General features: G+C 36.9%; 1 protein-coding gene, 1 long non-coding RNA gene and 1 other non-coding gene across 4 annotated transcripts; 1 reads left to right on the top strand and 2 right to left on the bottom strand.

The window, feature by feature from the left end:
• The first annotated feature begins 2,686 nt into the window (after positions 1-2,686).
• On the top strand, positions 2,687-3,791 carry LOC110918148. The gene is made up of 3 exons (XR_002581099.2): positions 2,687-3,267; positions 3,372-3,455; positions 3,622-3,791. It is a non-coding gene; the product is annotated as an uncharacterized LOC110918148 (long non-coding RNA).
• A 9,760-nt stretch (positions 3,792-13,551) lies between these two features.
• On the bottom strand, positions 13,552-18,193 carry LOC110916736. 2 transcript variants are annotated; one of them, XM_035985231.1, is made up of 4 exons: positions 17,373-18,193; positions 16,430-16,822; positions 13,869-14,284; positions 13,552-13,756 (listed from the first exon to the last, which is right to left on the bottom strand). In XM_035985231.1, the coding sequence occupies exons 1-3, from the start codon at positions 18,093-18,095 to the stop codon at positions 13,895-13,897; spliced, it is 1,506 nt and encodes a 501-aa protein (XP_035841124.1). In that variant the 5' UTR covers positions 18,096-18,193; the 3' UTR covers positions 13,552-13,756; positions 13,869-13,894. The 2 variants fall into 2 exon arrangements, with proteins under 2 accessions (XP_035841124.1, XP_022017110.1); XM_022161418.2 differs by lacking the exon at positions 13,552-13,756 and having other exon boundaries at positions 13,760-14,284.
• Positions 18,194-22,111: 3,918 nt separating this feature from the next.
• On the bottom strand, positions 22,112-22,195 carry TRNAL-CAA. The gene has a single exon. It is a non-coding gene; the product is annotated as a tRNA-Leu (tRNA).
• Between the last annotated feature and the right edge of the window lie 313 nt (positions 22,196-22,508).

The following is a 22,508-nucleotide window of genomic DNA, read 5'->3' as shown; positions in this document are numbered from 1 at the left end:
TACCAAATTATAAGCAATTGTTTGTGCTCACATAGGGCCAAAAATACAAGACTTCATCAGATGAATCGAAAGAAAGAGTGAGGAATATTATTCCCAACGAAACTTCAATGGATAATCTATTGAGTACACTCAAATTAGTTGACGATTTTCAGAGGCTTGGAATATCTTATCATGGATGAAATTAGCATTGTGCAGTTGTTATATATACACTTTAGAATCTGAATTTTATTAATGGAATAAAACCTTGGATGATATGAATTTGATGTTGCCATCATTTTAATAACCTACGAGTAAAATGTTTCGAAACGGTATAGGTCGAAACGGTTCGCGTCGAAACGGTACTGGTCGAAACGGTTCGAGTCGAAACGGTACTTGTCGAAACGGTACGGGTCGAAACGGTTCACGTCGAAACGGTTCGCGTCGAAACCGTACGCTTCGAAACGGTTCGCGTCGAAACGATTCGATTCGAAACGGTACGGGTCAAAACGGTACGGGTCGAAACGGTTTGCGTCGAAACAGTACACGTCGAAACGGTTCGCGTCGAAACGGTACGAAACTCGTCCCGACCCAAAACTCGTCTCGTGCGGAAACTCGTGTCGGCCCAAAACCTGTTGCGATGTGAAACCCGTCCTGTGCAAAAACCCGTGTCGACCCGAAACCTGACCCAAACCGACCCCGTTCCGATCCAAAACCCGCATCGTGCCGAAACCCGTCTCAGCCCGAAACTCAATTTGAACTGAACCCGTTCCGATTCAAAACCCGTTTCGTGCCATAACCCGTCTCGTGCGGATACTTGTGCCGGCTCGAAACCCATTCCGATTCGAAACCTGCCACGTTTCTTTAAGACACTATCCCACATCGACCCATTTCTTTAATGTTGTCGACTCGCTTTGACCCGAAAATAACAAGATGGAATTTCAAGTGACCCATTGTGACCCATTTAGTTAAAATATCTTACCCAAACCAACCCATATAATTTTAAAAGCAACCCAAACCGACCCACTTGGAAGGCTTTGGGTCAAGATTGCCCCCTCTAGTTAAGGCAATACATCATAATATATTTGTACATGTTTTGTTAGGGAAAATTACATATATCCTCCTATTTTCAACCCTAATTACATATATACCCAGCTTAAAAATTAAATTACATATATCTCCATCTTTATTTAAAATGACAGAACTACCCTTTTTAACATAAAAAAAACCCATGACTCTTATTTCTGAGAATCAATTACCTTTTGGTTTTCCTCCATCACTAACAACGATCGTTTATGATTTCCCTCCTCCCTCGTGACGATCGTTCAGAACTATCCGATGAGTACATGTGCGTTCGTTAGATTTTGTTTCTTATCGGATATCGGAGCCAAAGTGTACTCGTTGCCGGTCTATGTGCGGACGTTGAAACGATTCATACGAGTTTGACGATGGCATTGGTCACCAGATTCCGCCACACGAGTTTCTCGCGAGACATAGTGCGAGAACGAGAATCGCATTTGTCTATTCATGAAGAAATTGTGTGGACTTTGAAAGGATGAGTTTCAGCGAAAACTCGTCTTCAGGATTAATAATTTAATTGATTTTCAACATCAAAATTACTAATTAAATTGGTTATGTGATTTTGATCTTTTTTAGTGATTTTGATGGATTTTGAGACGGAATGAGGAGGATTGCATTTTCCTGACATTAATTTGATAAAGGAATGTTGGGTCTGGTTTTTAAATATTTTGCAGAGGTCAACAATGGTGGATGAACGAATAAAAGTGAAAAAAAGTTGCAAAAGAGGCTAAAAGAAAAAAGTTAATAGTTAAAAATTAGTAAATTATTCTATATATACATTTTGCATAGCATCTTATGAACAGTGCCCCACACGTGTCATCTACCTCTCAAACGTCATCCACATTTAGGGCATCCACCACAGCACCTGATACATCCATCGCAGATCGTTCATGTTCTTCACTCCTATCGCAATTTGTCTGAGATTACAGCTAGGCTTCAACAATTAGGATCCAATCAATGTTCTTCACCCGTATCGCAGGTATGTTTGGCGCTTTTCTTCTCGGATTAGGGCTCCAACAGGTACACTTCAACAAATTAGGGCTCCAACGGGTACACTTCAACAAATTAGGGCTTCAGTTTCTGTGTTCTTCACCTTTACGTTTGATGATTTTCGCCTGAGATTAGGGCCCCAGCATGTACGCTTTAGCAATTAGGGCTTCAATTTCAGTGTTCTCCACTCCGAAGGCAAGTACGCTTGATGTTTTGCTTTCAGTTGACAATTTAGAGTAGATGATATGCATTCTGTTTTTTTTTTTTTTTGTCAAAAGGTTCTCATGTCGATAACCTGAAGTCTTCTACAGTAAACTTTGAAATGCTTTTGAATTATCCATAATAGGTTAAATGTACATTGTATATATAATTTGTGGAATTTGAATATACTGCTAGGCTTTTATAATTTCAATAGTTGTACTAATCACATAGATTTAAGTACTAAGACATGAATTTCTAATTTACAAAAAAAATAATAATAATAATAAAATATAAAAAAAATAAAAATTTACTATTTACACTGCAGATTGTGATTCAATTATGATAGCTAATAAAAGTGAACACCTTAGTTAGCTTACTAGGGGAAAGATTTTTTTTTTAACAAAACTGTTATGTACTCTTGTAAGAGTGTTGATGATTTTCGTTTTAACTTACTCTTTTCAACTTTGAGTGTGAATTAGGAAGAATCCTTAGAATTTTTTTAACAAATTAAGTACCTTTTTGGATTTGTAGTTTCATAGGGTATTGTAATGTTGAAGAAGAAGTAAAAAGTTTGGAATGAATTGAGTAATTTTTAGGATTTATATTTTCAGAAGGTAATATAATGTTGAAGAAGAAGCTGACGTTGACTCATTTGCTTCGTGTCACTACCATTGTTGTTGATTTTCTAGCCCAAATTGCTGCGCAAGTACTGTGTGTTTTTTTTTAAATTCTAAAGTATACGACATTTTTTTTAGATCTCATAAAATTTACTTAACTGGTCGACTAATTTCAGTGATCCAATTGTAATTTAAAACCATAGCTGGTGGTTTTTAGTTACTCTCCATTTTAAGACGCCTAAGACAACTCTTGGTGCGTAGGGTACAAGTGCCACGGTTTCAATTAGTTGGAAAAAAGGCTTTACTCGAATCAACAAATGTAAGCAAAGAAACTTGAATTGGGGTCGAACTGGCGTTGGGTGTCCATTGTCCAAGTGGGAAGCTGAACTTTTAATATATAATGGTAATTTTTTCTTTAAATCAACTCTCAAAATTGTTAACTGTTGTAAATAGCATTCCATGATATATTAAAATGATAAGACCTGATGACTATTGCATTTGCTGCAGGGACAACAGACTGAAATTTTGGAATGTTTCTTTACAGCACTAAAGCTAAAGATACAGAGTTTGATTATTTGTGTAGGAATATAGGTTTTAAATCTCTGCTCAATCTTATAGGTTTATTTTCCTCGCAATGATCTAGGATTCTTATACTCTTTAAAATCACTGATTTCGGGTTTTTTTCTTTCTAATTTATGATTTAGTAATTATGATATTACCTTTTAATCTTTCATTGATTGGAGTGATGATCATGCAGGATTGGATCTGGTGGAATATTGAAATACGATATGATGTTGAAATGTAAGGTATACTAATCTAATGTCCTTAGAGCAAATCTGTTTTTATTTACCAAGTTAGTTTTTTTTGTTTTAGTTTTTCAATGCTGACAAATTATCAAAAACACTTATATTTTATAAACATGATGTATAAAAAGGTTATCTTTATGTAATCTGTATGTAGGTGCTCAAAAGAATATTGTGAATTTTGTTTTCAAACTACTATAGTATTGATTTTGTATCATCATATTATGTTTTTTTTTTTTTGAAAAAAAAAACCCTTACCTTTGCTTCTTTGAACAGTTTGCGTCAAAGTTTTGAACTCTTTTGGGGAGCACTATAGCCATATAAAAGCCTAAAGAAACCCAAAAACCAAACAAATTCGTCCTTTTTGGAATGTCTCTCAGAACACTAAAGGGTCAAGCTACCAAAACATAACCCGATCTATTTGCTCAACTGAACCGTTGATTCATAGTTTCTACACAAAACAGTTGCGGACATAGTTTTTGTAGGAGCCGTTCGCGTAATTTAAATAAAATAAACAAATTTTATTGCTGATTACAATACAAAGAAAGCAGAAAATAAACAATACTATTACAACTGAAAAAGCAAATACAAGAAATGGAGTAGAAGCAGAGTGGCTGAGGCACGTGATCACACGCTTCCCTTAAAACAAATTCCGAGTCTCCCAAGAGTACTCGTTTTGTTTCCCAGGGTACAACAGCCGGAGCAGCGTACTGCCGGAGAAAGCCTACAACCCGAAGGCTACCTTGAAGAATGCTAGAGAAGATCTGAACTCTGTAGAGAGAAAGTTGAATTTTTGATGTTGTGTTACTGGTGTTTTTCGTAGTGTACTCTACAGCAAGGTATGGAGCTGTATTTATACAGCTCACGGCTTGAAACAGCCAAAAACGGATTAAATGAGAGGTTTAAATTGCATTAAACGTCTTCAATGCAATTTAATACGTCATTTAATTCTCAGTCAAAGCTTATTAACTCGTCAGTTACGAAGCTGGACTGAAAATGCACTGGCATTCAATGCTGGAAGCTTCTGCGCGCGCGTGCGCGCGCACGTCACCCTGGTGAGCGCGCGCCCAGGTCTGCATGCCCATGCGCGGTGCGTCCTCTTGGCTCACTGCCATGCGCGCATGCGCCACGTCACCATGCGCGGTGCGTCCTCTTGGCTCAAGTCCATGCGCGCAACCGCGCGCCTCCGTGCCATGTATACTCGCGCGCGCATGCGCATGACTGCCACGTCATGCGCCGCATTACCTACCACTTGGTCCTTGCAACCCTTGTGCTCCACCACGCGTACGCGTCAAAAATACAAAGGCGGCTCTCAAGCGGCTCGCGGCGATGCGAGCGTGTGAAGTGCGCCATCAAAGCGCCACATTGCGCCTCATCGCCACGCGCGCGCGCGCGAGCGCTTGCGAGTGCGAGTGCGAGTTAGGGTGCTCCGCACCCTTCGCGAGGACACTAGTGTGTGCTTCCATGAAACAATAAGGATGGAGAGTTCCACCTTAAATACCCATTTAAGTTCCATCTCTCCTCCTATGTAGGACAAGGTGCTACTTTCCCTTTAGTTTCAGCATTGAATGTTTCAAACACCCAACTTTGAGCATCGATATCTCATTCATCTTAGCTCGGTTTTGGACGTGGTTTAGTTCGTTGCGAAGCTCTTCCAATATAGAACACAAACCCACAAATAAATATATAAAACCCGCTCATTTTATTATATTTATTTCTAGTCCAAAATAGGAAAAAAATCATTTTCCTATATTTGTGAAAAATGCTATTTTCACCTATTTTTCCAACAATCCCCCACATGAAAAATGTTATTTTCATCAAATTTCCAACAATCCCCCACATGTATGGAAATGGATCTTTCCTTTACACTTTTCAATGATAAACTTCGACAGTTGAGTATTGCAAGATAGGTAGGTTGAAGCCTTTGAACCTTCTTTTGTGAAGCGCACTTAGCTTACTAGCGGTGTGTAGACGCGATGTCCTTGAACATACCCCCATTTGTGTAAACGACAATACACTTCACACAATACTCTCCCTGGTTTGGCCAACTCCTCATTGTCGTGTCCTATTATGGTCCTGGAACACTAGCCTGGTTCTGCGGGAGCTCTAGGATTTGCGCACCCGACAAATCCATTTGAAGCGACCCGACTTCTCTCTAACATAGGTGATTCCCATGAATCATTAAAAGCATCATGGTTATTTGATTTCCCGAAATCGTTAACCTTAATATACTTAGCCTCACTTTAATGTCACTGATTGGAATGGACTAGGAAGTAAATATAACTCCCTTTTATTTAGTTTGGGATACTCCCCCACATTGACTCCGTTTTGGTAATATGATTAAGTTGTCTTATTGAACTTAGATCTTGGGATCTCCAGTCAACTAAGTTAGGTTTCCCTCATATTCCCATTTACCACGGGCTTTAGTCCCATTCCTCTTGACGACGTTTCTACTAACTCTCTGCTTAAGCCTTTTGTAAACGGGTCCGCAATGTTATCCGCTGATCTCACATAATCAATTGTGATAACACCCGTTGAGAGTAGTTGTCGTATCGTGTTATGTCTACGTCGCATATGCCTTGATCTGCCATTGTACATCAAGCTTTGAGCTCTACCAATCGCTGATTGGCTATCACAATGTACACATATGGTTGGCAAAGGCTTTGGCCATCTTGGAATATCTTCCACGAATTGACGTAGCCATTCCGCCTCCTCGCCTGACTTATCCAAGGCGATAAATTCAGATTCCATTGTGGATCTCGCTATGACCGTTTGCTTAGAAGACTTCCAAGCAATAGCAGCTCCTCCAAGTGTAAACACGTAACCACTTGATGATTTGGAATCTTTATTATCCGATATCCAGTTTGCATCAGTGTATCCTTCGATCACTGTTGGTTGTCGGGTATAATGCAGTCCATAGTCTCTTGTGTATCTTATGTATCTAAGCACCCTCGTGATAGCCTTCCAATGATCCACGCACGGATTGCTGGTGTATCTATTTAGCCTACTCACCGCGTAAGCTAAGTCGGGTCTAGTACATGTCATTAGATACATTAGACTGCCAATAATTCTTGAATACTCTAACTGAGCAACTCCATCTCCTTTATTCTTCTTGAGATGTTGGGAGGTATCAACTGGAGTTCGAGCTACACTCGTATCTCCCGAGTTGAATTTTTCAAGAATTTTATCCACATAGTGAGATTGACTTAACACAAGACCATCTTGGGTTCTTATGATCTTTACTCCAAGAATCACATCCGCTAAACGCATGTCTTTCATGTCAAATCTTGCTTTCAACATGCTTTTAGTAGCTTTGATAGTTTTATCATTACTCCCAATGATAAGCATATCGTCTACATAAAGGCATAAGATCACATAACCTTCATTTGTGTCTTTGAAATAAACACATTTGTCGCACTCATTTATTTTGAATCCATTGTCAATCATGACATGATCAAACTTTTGGTGCCATTGTTTTGGTGCTTGCTTCAAGCCATACAAAGACTTGACGAGTTTACATACTTTACCCTCTTGACCTGGGGCAGAGAAACCTTCAGATTGCTCCATGTAAATCTCTTCTTCAAAATCGCCATTTAGAAATGCGGTTTTAACGTCCATTTGGTGAACTTCCAAATTTCTTAAAGCCGCTATAGCAAGAACCAATCTAATCGAGGTTATACGCGTCACAGGCGAGTAAGTATCAAAGTAATCTAGACCTTCCTTTTGTCTAAATCCTTTAATCACCAACCTAGCCTTGTACTTATCAATACTTCCATCAGTTTTCATCTTCCTTTTGAATATCCAACGATATCCAAGTGGTTTGCAACCAGGTGGAAGATCTACTAACTCCCAACTATGATTTTGCAATATAGAATCTATTTCATTCCTTATTGCTTCTTTCCATTGAGGTCCTTCTGAAGAGGAAACCGCTTCGCGATATGTATTGGGCTCGCCCTCAACCATATAGCTAACGAAGTCTGGACCGAAGGATTTTTCAACCCTTGGCCTTTTACTTCGCCTACGATCACTTTCGTCAACCTCAGGTCGTTCATGTGTCTTATCATGAACTACCTCATCAACTGGTGTAGATGAACTTTCACCTATTTCAAAATTAGGTGTTGATGACGTTGCATGTGTTTGTCTTCTCAAAGGAAACACATTTTCAAAGTAACACACAACGTTAGGATTCACCTCCATGATAGTGTTTACGTGTACATCAGGATTCTTGGACTCATGTACAAGAAAGCGATGTGCACTACTTTGATGTGCATACCCAATGAATATGCAATCAACAGTTTTGGGTCCTATCCTAAGAGCCTTAGGAGGTGGTACAATCACCTTTGCTAGGCACCCCCACACTTTCAAGTATTTGTATGAAGTCTTCTTCCTTTTCCATAACTCATATGGAGTTTCGTCTCTCTTTTTGAGTGGTATCTTGTTCAAAAGATAATTAGCCGAGAGAATGGCTTCCCCCCACATTTCCTGGCTCACCCCAGAACTTATCAACATGGCGTTCATCATTTCTTTCAATGTGCGGTTCTTTCGTTCCGCCACGCCATTTGATTGTGGAGAATAAGGAGGTGTACACTCATGTATAATGCCAGTTTTTGCGCATAAATCGGCAAAAGGTGCAACATATTCGCCTCCTCGATCGCTTCGTAAAGCTTTTATCTTCTTTTGAAGTTGATTCTCAAATTCATTTTTATACAAAATAAATTTACTTATTGCTTCATCTTTACTTTTTAGTAAATATACGTAGTAATATTTAGTACTATCGTCAATAAACGTGATGAAGTACTTATTTCCACCTCTTGTGGGTACCGCTTTTAAATCACAAATATCAGTGTGAATTAAATCAAGGGGTTCGGTTATTCGTTCAACCGATTTCGATGATGTTCTTGTAAGTTTGGATTCAACGCATGTTTCACATTTATAGTGTGAATCAATATGGAATGTTGGTATACAATTTAAATTGATTAAACGGCGTATTGAATTAAAATTTACGTGACCTAATCTACCATGCCATTTATTCGATTCAGAAAACTCAAGCATATAAGTAGAAGTAGTAGCAATTTTATTCATGTTCTTTTTGACAGCCATTACATTCAATTTGAACATACCATTTTGGGCATAGCCCTTGCCTACATACATTCCTCGTTTAGTAAGTACAAATTGATCGCTCTCAAAAACTAAACGAAATCCAAACTTATTAAGCAACCATCCCGAGACTAGGCTCTTGCGCAAGTCTGGGACGTATAACACGTTGCTTAGAGTGAGCTCCTTCCCTGAAGTCCACTTCAAAATCACCGTTCCTTCACCCTTGATGTCCGCGGTGGCTGCATTTCCCATGTACAGCTTCTCATCTCCCGCAAGCTCCTTGAAGGTGGTAAACATGCTCCTGTCTGGGCATACATGACGGGTCGCTCCCGTATCAACCCACCATCCTTTTGGAGTGTTGGTCACAGCATTGACCTCATCCAACATTGCGGTTTTGTCGGAAATCATTGCCACCAAAGGCATTCCGTCTTCATCCACCATGTGCGCACGCTCACGCTTTGGTTTCTTGCATTGGTTAGCCCGATGCCCCGGCTCATCACAGTTGTAACAAGTCCCTTGGAACGTCTGAGGTTTCTTTTTCACAACCCCTTTCTTCGGTCCAAGTTTGCTAGCCTTTGCTTTCCCTTTTTCCTTTTTCCCCTTGCCCTTATTGCCCTTAGAGGATTGCCCATGCTCAACTAGATTTGCGCTAGCACTAGTCTGCGCAATGCTGCCTTTTTGGGCAATTCTATTGTCCTCTTCAATTCGAAGACGAACAATAAGGTCCTCTATAGTCATCTCCTTTCGTTTGTGTTTAAGATAATTCTTAAAATCAACCCAACTAGGAGGTAACTTTTCAATCATCGCTCCCACTTGGAATGTCTCGCTAAGTGTCATTCCTTTCGCAAAGATGTCATGTAGTATAATTTGGAATTCTTGGACTTGATTCATAACTGTTTTTGAATCAATCATTTTGAAATCCAAGAAACGGGCTACCACAAATTTCTTTGTGCCAGCATCCTCTGTTTTGTACTTCTTGTCCAAGGCATCCCAAAGATCTTTGGAAGTCTTGACATTGTAGTACACGTTATACAATGCATCCGAAAGCCCGTTTAACACGTAGCCTCGACAAATGAAATCCGAGTGCTTCCAAGCCTCTACCGCGCTCAGAGCCTGAGCGCTGGTCTCCCCTTCCGCAGGTTGGGGAGCGGATTCAGTTAAGAACCTCGCAAGGTTCATGGTGGTCAGGTAGAAGAACATCTTCTGCTGCCACCGCTTAAAGTGTAGACCCGCAAACTTCTCGGGTCTTTCAGCGTGATTGGCCACTATGGACGCTCCCACAGTGGTGGCATTCAAGGGGGTTCCCGTCACAACATTTGTAGTATTGTTAACGTTGACGTTTTCGTTCGACATGCTGAAAAAATTAAAATTTAAAGTTGTCAAAAATTCTGATTTACGCAAAAACTAGAAGTAAACTAGTAAATTTTAGTTTTACCACAAAATTACTGTTTCAGCTTCTAAGTCCAACTTTGAAGACTAAAACAAAAATTTTATATATTTAGAACTTACTGTTTGGCTTCTAAGTCCAACTTTGAAGACCAAGACAGAAAGTTTTTAGCAATTTATAGGACAAAACTGAATGTAACCACAAAAGTTTTCACCCAAAGTCGCTCCTTTAAAGATGAAAACTAAAAAAATTGTTTTTAAAACACAAACTGAGTGAAAACAAAACTGGTTTGAATCACAAACAGAATGGTTTTGATTACGCGAACGGTTTTAAAAATTTGTTTTAAGATTGTAGGAGCCGTTCGCGTAATTTAAATAAAATAAACAAATTTTATTGCTGATTACAATACAAAGAAAGCAGAAAATAAACAATACTATTACAACTGAAAAAGCAAATACAAGAAATGGAGTAGAAGCAGAGTGGCTGAGGCACGTGATCACACGCTTCACTTAAAACAAATTCCGAGTCTCTCAAGAGTACTCGTTTTGTTTCCCAGGGTACAACAGCCGGAGCATCGTACTGCCGGAGAAAGCCTACAACCCGAAGGCTACCTTGAAGAATGCTAGAGAAGATCTGAACTCTGTAGAGAGAAAGTTGAATTTTTGCTGTTGTGTTACTGGTGTTTTTCATAGTGTACTCTACAGCAAGGTATGGAGCTGTATTTATACAGCTCCCGGTTTGAAACAGCCAAAAACGGATTAAATGAGAGGTTTAAATTGCATTAAACGTCTTCAATGCAATTTAATACGTCATTTAATTCTCAGTCAAAGCTTATTAACTCGTCAGTTACGAAGCTGGACTGAAACTGCACTGGCATTCAATGCTGGAAGCTTGGTGTTCGAATGATGATCTGGTCGAATGAGCATAACCCATCCGAGCGGATGACCATCCTCCGTGCCATGTGTACTCGCGCGCGCATGCGCATGACTGCCAGTCATGCGCCGCATTACCTACCACTTGGTCCTTGCAACCCTTGTGCTCCACCACGTGCACGCCTTGGTCGAGCGTGCGAAGTGCAAAGTGCGCCATCAAAGCGCCACATTGCGCCTCATCGCCCACGCCACGCGCGCGCGAGCGTGTGCGAGTGCGAGTTAGGGTGCTCCGCGAGGACACTAGTATGTGCTTCCATAAAACAATAAGGATGGAGAGTTCCACCTTAAATACCCATTTAAGTTCCATCTCTCCTCCTATGTGGGACAAGGTGCTACTTTCCCTTTAGTTTCAGCATTGAATGTTTCAAACACCCAACTTTGAGCATCGATATCTCATTCATCTTAGCTCGGTTTTGGACGTGGTTTAGTTCGTTGCGAAGCTCTTCCAACATAGAACACAAACCCACAAATAATGTTCGCTGTTTAATTAAGAATAAAAACACTTGAATATCATACCGGATTTTTTACTAAAAAATGAACTCTATTATGCTAAAATTTTTAATATTTAATAACTTTAACATTCCCAATGAAAACTTCGATACTATTTTAAAAGTTCAGTTATATCGTTTGATTTTTTGACATTTAATAATATTATTTCATTTCATCATATAATTGTCAATAATTTATTCAAGATTATATAAATTTATTTGTTTCACCAAACTTCCTATAATTGATCTAAATGATTGCATATGTATTTTTTAAATATTAAAAAATTAAAAATGTTTTTGATTATTTTGATGTATCATTGTTTTTTAGTTACATTCATTTTAAGATTAATCAGATATTTTTTATATTTGTGATATTTTTTACTTTAATTTCGAGATTGTTTTCTTCTTTGTATAAAGTTCTTTGTGTAACTAAATTGTAAATGTAATTCCGTTATAAATATCTTAATTTTTAGTTTCCTTTTTTAAGTCTGCATTCATAAGACACTTAATAAATATAATGACCTTTTAATATATAATATATTATTGTAGCTGATATAAAATTATAACCGACTTCTAAAAATTATAATATATATTTTATGTATTGTTATTATTATTTTTTTAATGAAATCTTGAATGATAATTGATAATCATTTTCATATGTAAAATGTTTGCATAGCTTATAAATAAATAATAATTTGATGTTTAGCAAATGATTATTAATAAAAGTCGAACAAAATCACTATCTAAGGTTGGTTTATAGTTACAAGAATCAGTTTTTGCTCATAGGTAGTTACAAATAAGACAAATAATGTATGTGACACTATCAAGAATAAAAAGAAGTCACAAAGTCAAGTTGCTAATATTAGACAAAGATGAAAATTGTTACAAGTAAGACGAATAATGTGATGTATAAAGCAATATTTAGAGATTTATAGATTGCTTATATGTTTGCTACTTATATATTGTAATTACCAAGGTTGGAGAACTCGCTAGTCGCTAGTCGGCCGTTGAAGTGGGGACTAGCGACTATTCGGGATTACTCGGGATTAATCAGGATTAATCGGATCGGGTTTTTTATATGTAATTTTCAGTTTTATGTATAAATATATACATTTTTATAGGTAAATATTTTAAGTAGCTAGGTTTTAGATCTTACTCAACTCATTTATTTAAGTATACATGATTAATTGTTGGAATTCAAATGATTTGGTTGGAAACTGACCGGAATTTAGAGGTTTTGGCCGGAATATATAGGTTTTTTGCTGGAATCGTCGACTTTTGGCTGGCCTAGTCGGACCTAGTCGTGCCTAGTCGGACCTAGTCGGTTAATGGACCGATTTAAGAAAAATTACTCAGTAACTGGACGACTAGCGATTAATCGCCGACTAATCGTCGCCTAGTCGCGATTTTTACAACACTGGTAATTACCAATGAGGTTGGTGACCTATTGGCAAAGGCAAAAAGTCTTTAGGTACACTTAGATTTGAAAGTCTTATTTTCAAGACTTCAAGTCTAAGTGATTGTGTATTACAATTTAACTTTTTCCATATTTCATGCATCATTTCGTATTATTATTTAATGAATTGTATTATATATTATATATAGTAAAATATATTACATAAAATGACCTGTGATTCTTTTCGTATTTATATGTTAATGAGAAGTTACTTCGTGTTAAAGAGTAGGGGGTGTTAAAATATGTTAATAATTGTAACACGAGAATCAATTGTGATTATAATAGCATCTACATCTATGTGCAGTGGCGAAGCTTGAGATTTCCGACTTGGGTCAAAAACGTATATACCCAAAAATTTCTATGAAACGGGGGGTCGAAAACGTAGATACCCAAAAATTTCTATACGGAAACTACATACTCTCCACTACTAAGCGAAAAGTTCGGGGGGTCGGCCACCCCCTCCCGCCCCCACTATGTTGCGCCAATGTCTATGTGTAATTTATTGAACCAATAGATTTATAAGAAGTAATTTCTTTATACAGCCCGTGTAACACACATGATCTTAAACTACTTCACTATATTTGTGAATGAGATGATATATCATCCAAGGGTATCAGTTTTACATTTTTATTAATTGGCCCGATAAAACGACATTTAAAGATCGATACCAATACTACTTAGACCCGTTAGAAAAATTCACCTTTCCTGTTGAAAATTCGGGGAAAATTCCTGTTATAAAAAAATGAAAGTAAAATTTGATATAAATACTAATAATCATTACAATTTTTTTTCCGCTAGCAAGATACCCGAATTCAAAACAATAATTTTGTATAAGTTATACCTTTCATATAGAAAAAAGTGTACGATTTAGCTACAAGCACACTTGGTAGGAACTATGTTACCCCTCGTGGCTTCTTCAGATTTCCTCATTTTGACCTCGTTAAGAACCCTTGAAGCCCACTCGGCAAAATAAGTTGAATTGTATCCGATTCTACCATTCTTATAGACAGACATACAACGGCGATCATCATCAGGGTAGGGGCAAGGATCACCTTCCGTGTCACGCCATGCACCTTGGTGCTTCATCCCAGACCAACTGGCTATCCAGTGGTAGACAAGCTGGCCGACACCGGCCAACTTGAGCCAACCTTTAGGAAAGAACTCCAACACACTACTATTTCTATCCATTAGAAACATGTTCGTCAATTGTGCACCATGTGGTGAAACCAATATGTCCGTTGAAGCCATCAACTTCACCTGCACTCACAACCAAATATTAGGAGTAAAATTGGAGAATTTTTAATATATAATTGAGTAAATATATATACAAGTCTTCTTTTTCACTTTTAGGCCATCCTCGCTAAAAAGTGTTAAAAGTGGTTGTTGGCATGTTAACGTCACGTGGACAAGAGTGTAACATTCACTAAACTATCATTTTTTTAATAAGATAACGGTGGATTACATAATAAAATTAACTCAACAAATACCCATGTTGTAGCCACACTCACGGAGAGCCCCTCAAGCCCCACTCACGCCTCAAGGGGCATATTTTTTGTAGCTTATCCAGGGCATCTGAATCTTCAGGACCGTCTCCAACGATAACACACATTTAATATGACTAGCGAACATGAATATGACATGTGTAGTTAAGCGTGACATTTACTTAGACGCTAACACAATCATGTTTAATAAGCGCGCTACAAGGTACAACTTAATGTAACCGGTTCAATAACATGAATGACATGACACGACACCACACGACTCGTTTGGCATGGTTAAATATAAATAGTCCAATAAGATGACACCTTTAACATGATTATTGACACGATTCACCAAACATAAACTTTTTTTATTTTTTTTTTGCCACCAATCAATATTTATTTATAACATAATTATTTTATGCTGTTTTGATAAATTATGTGGTGCCAACCTATTAAACTATTGAGCATACTAAGACAAACGTATTTTACGTGTCATAATCAGAATAAATGGATTAAACATGTTCAGACACATTTTTTAATCAGGTCATTAACCTATCGGCCCATTACCCAAGCCCATTTTTAAAATATATCAATAGGAAAGTTTTAAATTAGGTAAAGGGTCCATATAGTGGTGATGCACAAAAAAACCAGACCCGGCTAAAAAACCAGAATCGGTTTTTTTAATACTTGGGTATTTTTTACCCGAAACTGGAACCGACCCTACAGGTAGCGTATAGATAGGATATGCATTTTGATCTCAATATCTGAAATCGGAACCGAAACCGACAATACCCGATTAATACTCGAAACCGGACAAGAATCAGAACTGATTATACCTGGCTATACCCAATACATGATTCTAATATCTTTATTTAAATTTATGTTACTGCATTTATTTTGATTTTCTGACATTATATAATGCATATTTAATAATAATAATAAAAATTAACAAGAAAATAGAGTAATAAAAACACAATAGAGTATTAAAAAAATGCGAAAATATAGAACTAAAAAACTCGGAAATAGAGTATAAAAACCCGAAAATAAGATATTTTAATAACCAGTTTCTTAAGAACCGGAACCGAACCCTACTCGAAACTGAGCACATAGGATATGGTTTTTTAGTCAAATAACTAGAACCGGAACCAAACCGGTTATAGTAATAACCGATTCCAACCCTTAAAAGAAGAAACCAAAATCAGTTCTATAACCAGAACCGGTTATTAAAAATACCTAGTTTGTGCACCTCTAGCATAGGGGTGTTTAAAAAACTCGTGGCTCGTAGCTTGCTCGAAACTCACTCAAAAAAAGCTCGAAGAAAGCTCGGCTCGAAATTGGCTCGGTTGTAAACGAGCCAGCTCGGCTCGGTTTGTAAACGAGTCGAGCTCGAGTTTGGCCCGGCTCGACTCGTGAACTCGTGAGCTGGCTCGATAAGGTTTACATCCTTCATTTTTTTGTCCCACATCGTTTAGAAAACAAAAACTAAGGGAGTATCTCCCTTATAAAAGAAGGTAAAGACAATGTACAAAGTGAATTAACTATTTATTCTTGCATATTTAGCCATACGGTTAAATTAAATGGCAATTATGGCCCTTAGTATATGAAGAAATTCATTTTTAAGTAGTAAATTTAGCAGTTCTTTGTTAGTTCGAGCTAGATCGAGCCGAGCCGAGCTAGCTCGAATTCTAATCGAGTTGAGCTCGAGCCTCAAATCTCAGCTTGATTTGAAATTCGAGCTCGAGCCGAGCCAACTCGAATCGAGTTCGAGCCGAGCTCGAGCTAGGTCTAGCTCGGCTCAACTCGGCTCGTTTACAGCCCTACTCTAGTACCATAGATTCAACAATGTGTAACAAGTAATGTACAAATTAAAATAAAAAAAAAAAGAAAAAGAAAAACACTTTAAAGTAAACAACTAACTAACCTGTTCACAAACGGTAAGATTACTCGAATACGCCACCTTCAAGCGGCAATTCTCGACCTTCATACACTCCCTCTCAAAAATCTCCACCACCGCGGTCTCATTCCGGAACGATCTCGGCCCCGTTCTCATGAAGAGGGTTAACCCGATATCGTTGTCGGTGCGATCCAACTCCACATCACACATCATTCTTGCCTTACATCTAATGAGATCATAAACCTCCATCCTCTTCTCCCTTGACATCCCCCCTTCGTTATGGCGCATCACCACCGCCTCCTCGTAACACATCGGCCACTCGTAGTCGTTACCGTCCTCGTTGAATTTTTCAATGTTTAGTGGCCCGTTGAATGTTGCCTCCATAAGTGTGTTTAACCATGGGCTCATCCCTGTCCGTACCTTTAGAATGTGTTCAAAATATATGAAATATAAATAGGTAAATACATCTATGTAATTTACAAGTATGTAAAAGCAAAGGGTTGGCTAAACATATAAGAGCATTCACATCCTATCCCCTAAATTCTATGAGAAGGGTTTTCATCTTATAAACCATGGTTATAATTGGTTATGAGTTAAGGAAAGAGAAAATGTTACTGTTAATCTGTATATTTGGGGGACATTGTTCACCTGTAAAATTTTTTAATATATTTTGAAAGTGGGTGTGAGTGAAAGAGATAGAAAATGTAATGATAAAAGTATAAAAAAATATATATTTAATTGAAAAAAAGAGAATACAGTTGCTTTTAGTGTAATTACATGGTAGAAGAAAATGATGGATAGAATGTGAATGCTCTAAGATATAGTATACACATGTTGCTTTTTTGTATTGTTAATATAAGATGCAACATAAGAACGTTATACGGCCCGTATAGGTAATCTTTACATTTTTATACAACAATATATTAACTAATTAGACAAGAAGGGGTACATTCAGTAAAAATAATCATACCTCGCCCCAGTGGTACAAAATCCACCGGTCAGGCGCAGCGCATTCGCTCTTCAAATGCCACGCAACGAAGGGTACGAGCGCGGATAACCCATGCCATATGTTACCAAAATCATAATGATTATACGACACAAAAGTCCGTCCTGGCACCAAGGTAGCATTTTTGGGTAAAAATCCAGGGTAAGCAAGACCATAATAATTCCATGATCCATCATGATTATCACGTCCTTTAATGCATAAAATCCGGCCGTTAGATGACTTTGATGGAAATTGTTGGTATTGTACTTCACCTTCTTCGTGTGTGTCATACAAAGAGCTCATGAACCACGTGTGGCCCACAAGGGCCGCATTCGCGAACCGGAGGTCCTTCAAGGGAAGGAACGTGACCGATTCGCGAAGCTTGTCGCCCATTGAGGTTATATCGTGGTTGCATGAAGCGGGTTCATCGTTGTTGATCAGTTTCTCTTGCCAGTTGTGGAGGAAGGAGAGGGAGTTTTGGGTAGATGGTAAAGGAGTTTGGAGGATTTTAATGTGAAAGAGGATGAAGAGGGTGACACATATAGAGCAAAGGTAGACAGAGAGTTTTGGGGAGAAGAACGAGAAGGGTGTCCGCGTGGCGGTGGTGGCGGTGACGGTGGACCGTGGTGAGTGTTTTTGGTAGTGTGGCATCTCCGGTTTGGTGGTTGTGGTGGTGAGGTTGGGGTTGTGAGAGGGGAGGATGGTCATGCTAGATTGAGTTAAGAGGGGTATAAAATTAGAATTTTAAAGAATGAAAAATAATTAATAAAATAAATAGAATTTTGTTGGATCCCAAAAAGGATGCGTTAAGGGCACTCATGTAACATGAAATGGGATGGATACTTATATACATTTTTTATTTAATAAAAAAGAAAAGTTGTTACTAATAAATAAATAAATAAATAAAATAACAATTATATTAGTTGTATTTGATAAAACATGTAAGAAATGCTTACATTTTTATTAAAGTTTGACCTGACCTACTTGTATTATTTCTTTTCAGGCATAAAAGCACTACATTAGAAAGTAATATAAAATGTATAATTAAAACAAGAAAATTAAATTTTCATACCTAGAAAATTTCCAGGTTATAACCTTATTTTTTTCTATAACAGTAAAAGGGATTTATAGCAAATCAAGTGTTGGAGGGTAGCCAACCAGTTGATATCTCTAAGAACCCGTTTAAGTTGTTCTTACACTTAAGTAAGAATCTATTTTTTTTCAAATTAATTTCATGTATGTAAAACAGTAATTAACTCTTTTGAGTTAATTACTGTTTTCGTCCTGTGGTTTGTTAAAAATCACTATTTCAGTACATTAGTTTAAAAATTGCGATTTCTGTCCGTGTGGTTTCACTTTCATGACCATTTCAGTCCCTGTGGTTTCACTTTCATAACCATTTCAATCCATTTATTCTGTAAGTACAGGGACTGAAATGGTTACGAGGTGGACTGAAATGGTTACGAAAGTGAAACCACAAGGACATAAATCGCAATTTTTAAACTAATGGACTGAAATAGTGATTTTTGACAAACTACAGGGACGAAAACAGTAATTAACTCTTTTTAATAATCTAGCAATAGAGATTTAAATTCTAAGTCGTCCTGATTGGAATTGATAATGTTAGAGGATGAATGCGATAGTGGAGTTAAAGAAGACATCATGAAAACATCATGAAGGTTTAGTTGACAAAAACTTAATTTGTAACGAACATTATGTAGATGTACTATTGGGACGTGCTCAACTGTCTCAAAATATTAGGCTTAACAAATCACACTTTAACGCTTCTACGTTTAAATTATTTTATGTGTTTAGTTGGTGTTTAGCCACCCGCGAAGCTCGCGGGGTCTTAGGCTAGTGTATAATTAAAACAAGAAAATTGGGGGAAATTCCATTACGGCATTACCCTTTTAAGTCACCGTCATAATTTGTACACCTTTACGTATATTATTTGTTTTTATGATTAATTTCATGTTATTGGGATGCACTTTTGACCAAAAACACTAGTTGATGAACAAATTATCATCCAATGCTAAAATGATTTTGATTATTAGTTAGTTTTTGTTTGTTTTTTTTTTTTTTTAACTTTGATGGAAAACTCTAATTAGAAAGTTTCATTTACAGTCAATCTAATGAATTAAAGGCGATTTTAGAAGGGGTGATTTTTGAGGAATGAGATTGAGATCTTGAAAAAAAGATTTTGGTTAATAGTGTTGGGAAATATGTCGACCATAAAATTTTACCGCATGAGAAGCATCCTATACGGTGGAACAATTTTATTTCATGAAAAGTTAGCATTCATGTTTGGAGGATGCTTCTGGATCGGCTTCATACTAGATTAAATCTTCGCAAAAGAGGCCTTAGCATTCCTTAGATTGTTGCCCGGTTTATTTTGGTTCAGTGGAGTCGGTGAATCATGTTTATGGATACTATAGTCTTGCGTCTAGATTATGGAAGGACATTTGTAAGTGGCTTGATATTTCGTTATAGTAACTGGTAGATCTTGTTCGCATTTTGGATTCCCTCGCGTCTATGGTGTTATCGAGGGATGAGAATTATTTGATTGAGCTTATTGTTTTCACGACCTGGTAGATTATTTGGTGATCAAGGAATGACAACCTTTTTAGAAATAAATCTCAATCGCTACATTCTTTGCTTTGATTTAGTTGTTTCGTTTTCATTTTTGTGGTTTTCTAGTTGTAATCCTAAGTGCAAAATCGGTTGGACTTGGACCGAGTGGGTAAAAAAGCCCCTACTTTAAGTTAGTTGTTCGCTAACTGGATGGGTTTTTAATTTTTATATTATGTTTGCCTTTCAATAAAAAAAATAAACCGATTCTAGAACGTTGTTGTAGACACATAGATACTTTTTTATATTTTCATTTGCATATGTATTTGCAACATTGACTCGTAATGAACTATTTTTTTAATCATCCACCAATGTATTCAATTTATAAATATTCATTTGTTGCACAGATATACGTACAAAGTGAAGTTTCATATCCATATTTAAAAACAAAAAATTAAACGATAGTTTAGTGTGTGTAAATTAAGTGCAGGGTTGGCGTAACGTATGCAATAATGTCGGGGATTCTTTTTCAAGTTGAAGTAAAGTAGTAAATTTCTATCAAATGAGTATATTTTATATTTTTATATTCATGAGGTTGTTACTTGTTCCTTCAATTATATATATATTTTTAAAAGGATTATTTGACTAGTATAGCAAAAACTCTTCTTTTGTTAGTTTTGTACACACTAAAAAGATAGTATATGGGGAAATTGTTGGCTGGGAAATGCAAAAACACCTTTCAACATACAATCAATCTCATTCATTAATAAAAAAAATATATATAACAAAAAATTAAAATTTCATCTTAGGTATAACATATGTGTTCCAAATAAGTGATGACTTAGTAACTTCTAAACAACTTATAAAAGGAGACTAAATCAATCACATAAATCTGACACAAGATGAGTCATGTAACGAGTTTGGGCTGAGACTTTCGGTGAGTCAATAGATCAAAGTGTAATGTGTGACCATATAGTCACCGCATATTATGTTTGGACCACCGAACCTTTGAGACTGATAACATGCTTGTTTTACAAGCATGACCTTTATTTAGGTTAGAACTTAGAAGTGACAACAAAATAGATGCGTAATGTCCTTCACATATATTAGTAATGAACACGATACAAAAATAATAAGGTTTTGGTTTGACAAATTACATAACCCGTTTTATTAAACCGATCACCCCGCACATCACCCGTCTAATTAATGAGTTAACATGTTTAAGTGTTTTTTTTTTTTTTTAAATATTCCTATTTAAAGTGAGTTACTTCAAAAGTGTTAAAATTTTAATTTTAACATTTTAATTTATAATTTTCTCAATCTAACTATTAAAAATCACTTTTGAATTCTATATCACCTCTTAATTTTCAACCACTTTAGTCATTAGCTATACCTACACATTTTATTCTTTCGCTTCCCAAAATCTCAACCTAAACATATAAATCCAAGTTAGTTAGATGAAAATGATAGATAAGGAAACAAAAATAATTATGAAAAATGACATCATTACAGTAAAGTTTTGTTTGATCTGAAAAGTTGATTGTTTAAGTTGTTATTGAGCTAATAGGTATTAGTCATGTTTGTAAATGAACTTAAAACGCATTGACCCAAAGCACTATCTGAACACGACAAGATTATAAGTGGGTACGACACAACACAACACAACAAGTATAAATATATAGATCGTGTCCGGTTCGTACATTTTTAACCCGTCAACCCGATATGATTAGCACCCAGACTGAACGCATACATCCCCTAGTTTATAAAGGAGATAAATACAATGTCGAATGATTTGACTAAAAAAATGTCACTCAAAAGAGAGATGAAAGAAACAACTGTATTTTATTTGGTAGTAATTTCTTATTCCTTAGAAGTTATAAATAAATAAAATAGTCACTTACCATGTTCCAAACTTTTGGAATTTAAATTTAAAATATAAATTACCTATAAAAAATTAATAAATAATTGTTAAAAGTTTGAATTCAATTCAAAGGTTCTGAAAGTTGGGCATTTTACATTTGCTTAACCCACTACCAAATTGGACCCCTGACCCCAGTTTCCCAACCCACTTACACTGGGTTCATTTGTTGACTTTTGTAGTGGAAAAATCGTGGACTTTGATCAAAAAGTCAACAAACAATTAAAATTGAAAAATATGTCAGAAGTGGGATTTGAACCCACGCCCTCTCTCGAAGACCAGAACTTGAGTCTGGCGCCTTAGACCACTCGGCCATCCTGACTTTTGTTTAATAATTTAAGCATTAAACTATATCATAGCTAGAACAACGTACCACGGGTTGAAAGATTGATACTCGCATTGACCCATTTTCCGTTGTGCTTGATTTAAAGTCCATCTAAACCTTGCTGGTTTAGAGTCTGGGAAGGCCGTCATGAATGTGGCCGCATTTGTGTTACAAGCTCTAGTTGTGGGATAAGGGGTTAAAAACGACCACTCACATTTGCTAGAGAGTTAATATATAGAGAGGAAAAAGAACATAATACAGTTTGTTACATAATTACTAGAGAACATGACTTTACTAATAGAAATGTCCA

The sequence above is a fragment of the Helianthus annuus genome, chromosome 16 (assembly GCF_002127325.2).
Source record: "Helianthus annuus cultivar XRQ/B chromosome 16, HanXRQr2.0-SUNRISE, whole genome shotgun sequence".
In the NCBI taxonomy this organism is placed as follows: Eukaryota; Viridiplantae; Streptophyta; class Magnoliopsida; order Asterales; family Asteraceae; genus Helianthus; species Helianthus annuus.
Note: the sequence above shows the minus strand (reverse complement) of the source record. Positions and strands in the feature narration are given on the sequence as shown.

Coding starts and splice junctions, on each gene's coding strand:
- LOC110916736 (XM_035985231.1), bottom strand. CDS start 18,095: ATGACCATCCTCCCCTCTCACAACCCCAACCTCACCACCACAACCACC. Junction 16,823..17,372: donor TTTTGTACCACTGGGGCGAG/GTATGATTATTT, acceptor CACATTCTAAAG/GTACGGACAGGGATGAGCCC. Junction 14,285..16,429: donor ATCTTACCGTTTGTGAACAG/GTTAGTTAGTTG, acceptor TTGTGAGTGCAG/GTGAAGTTGATGGCTTCAAC.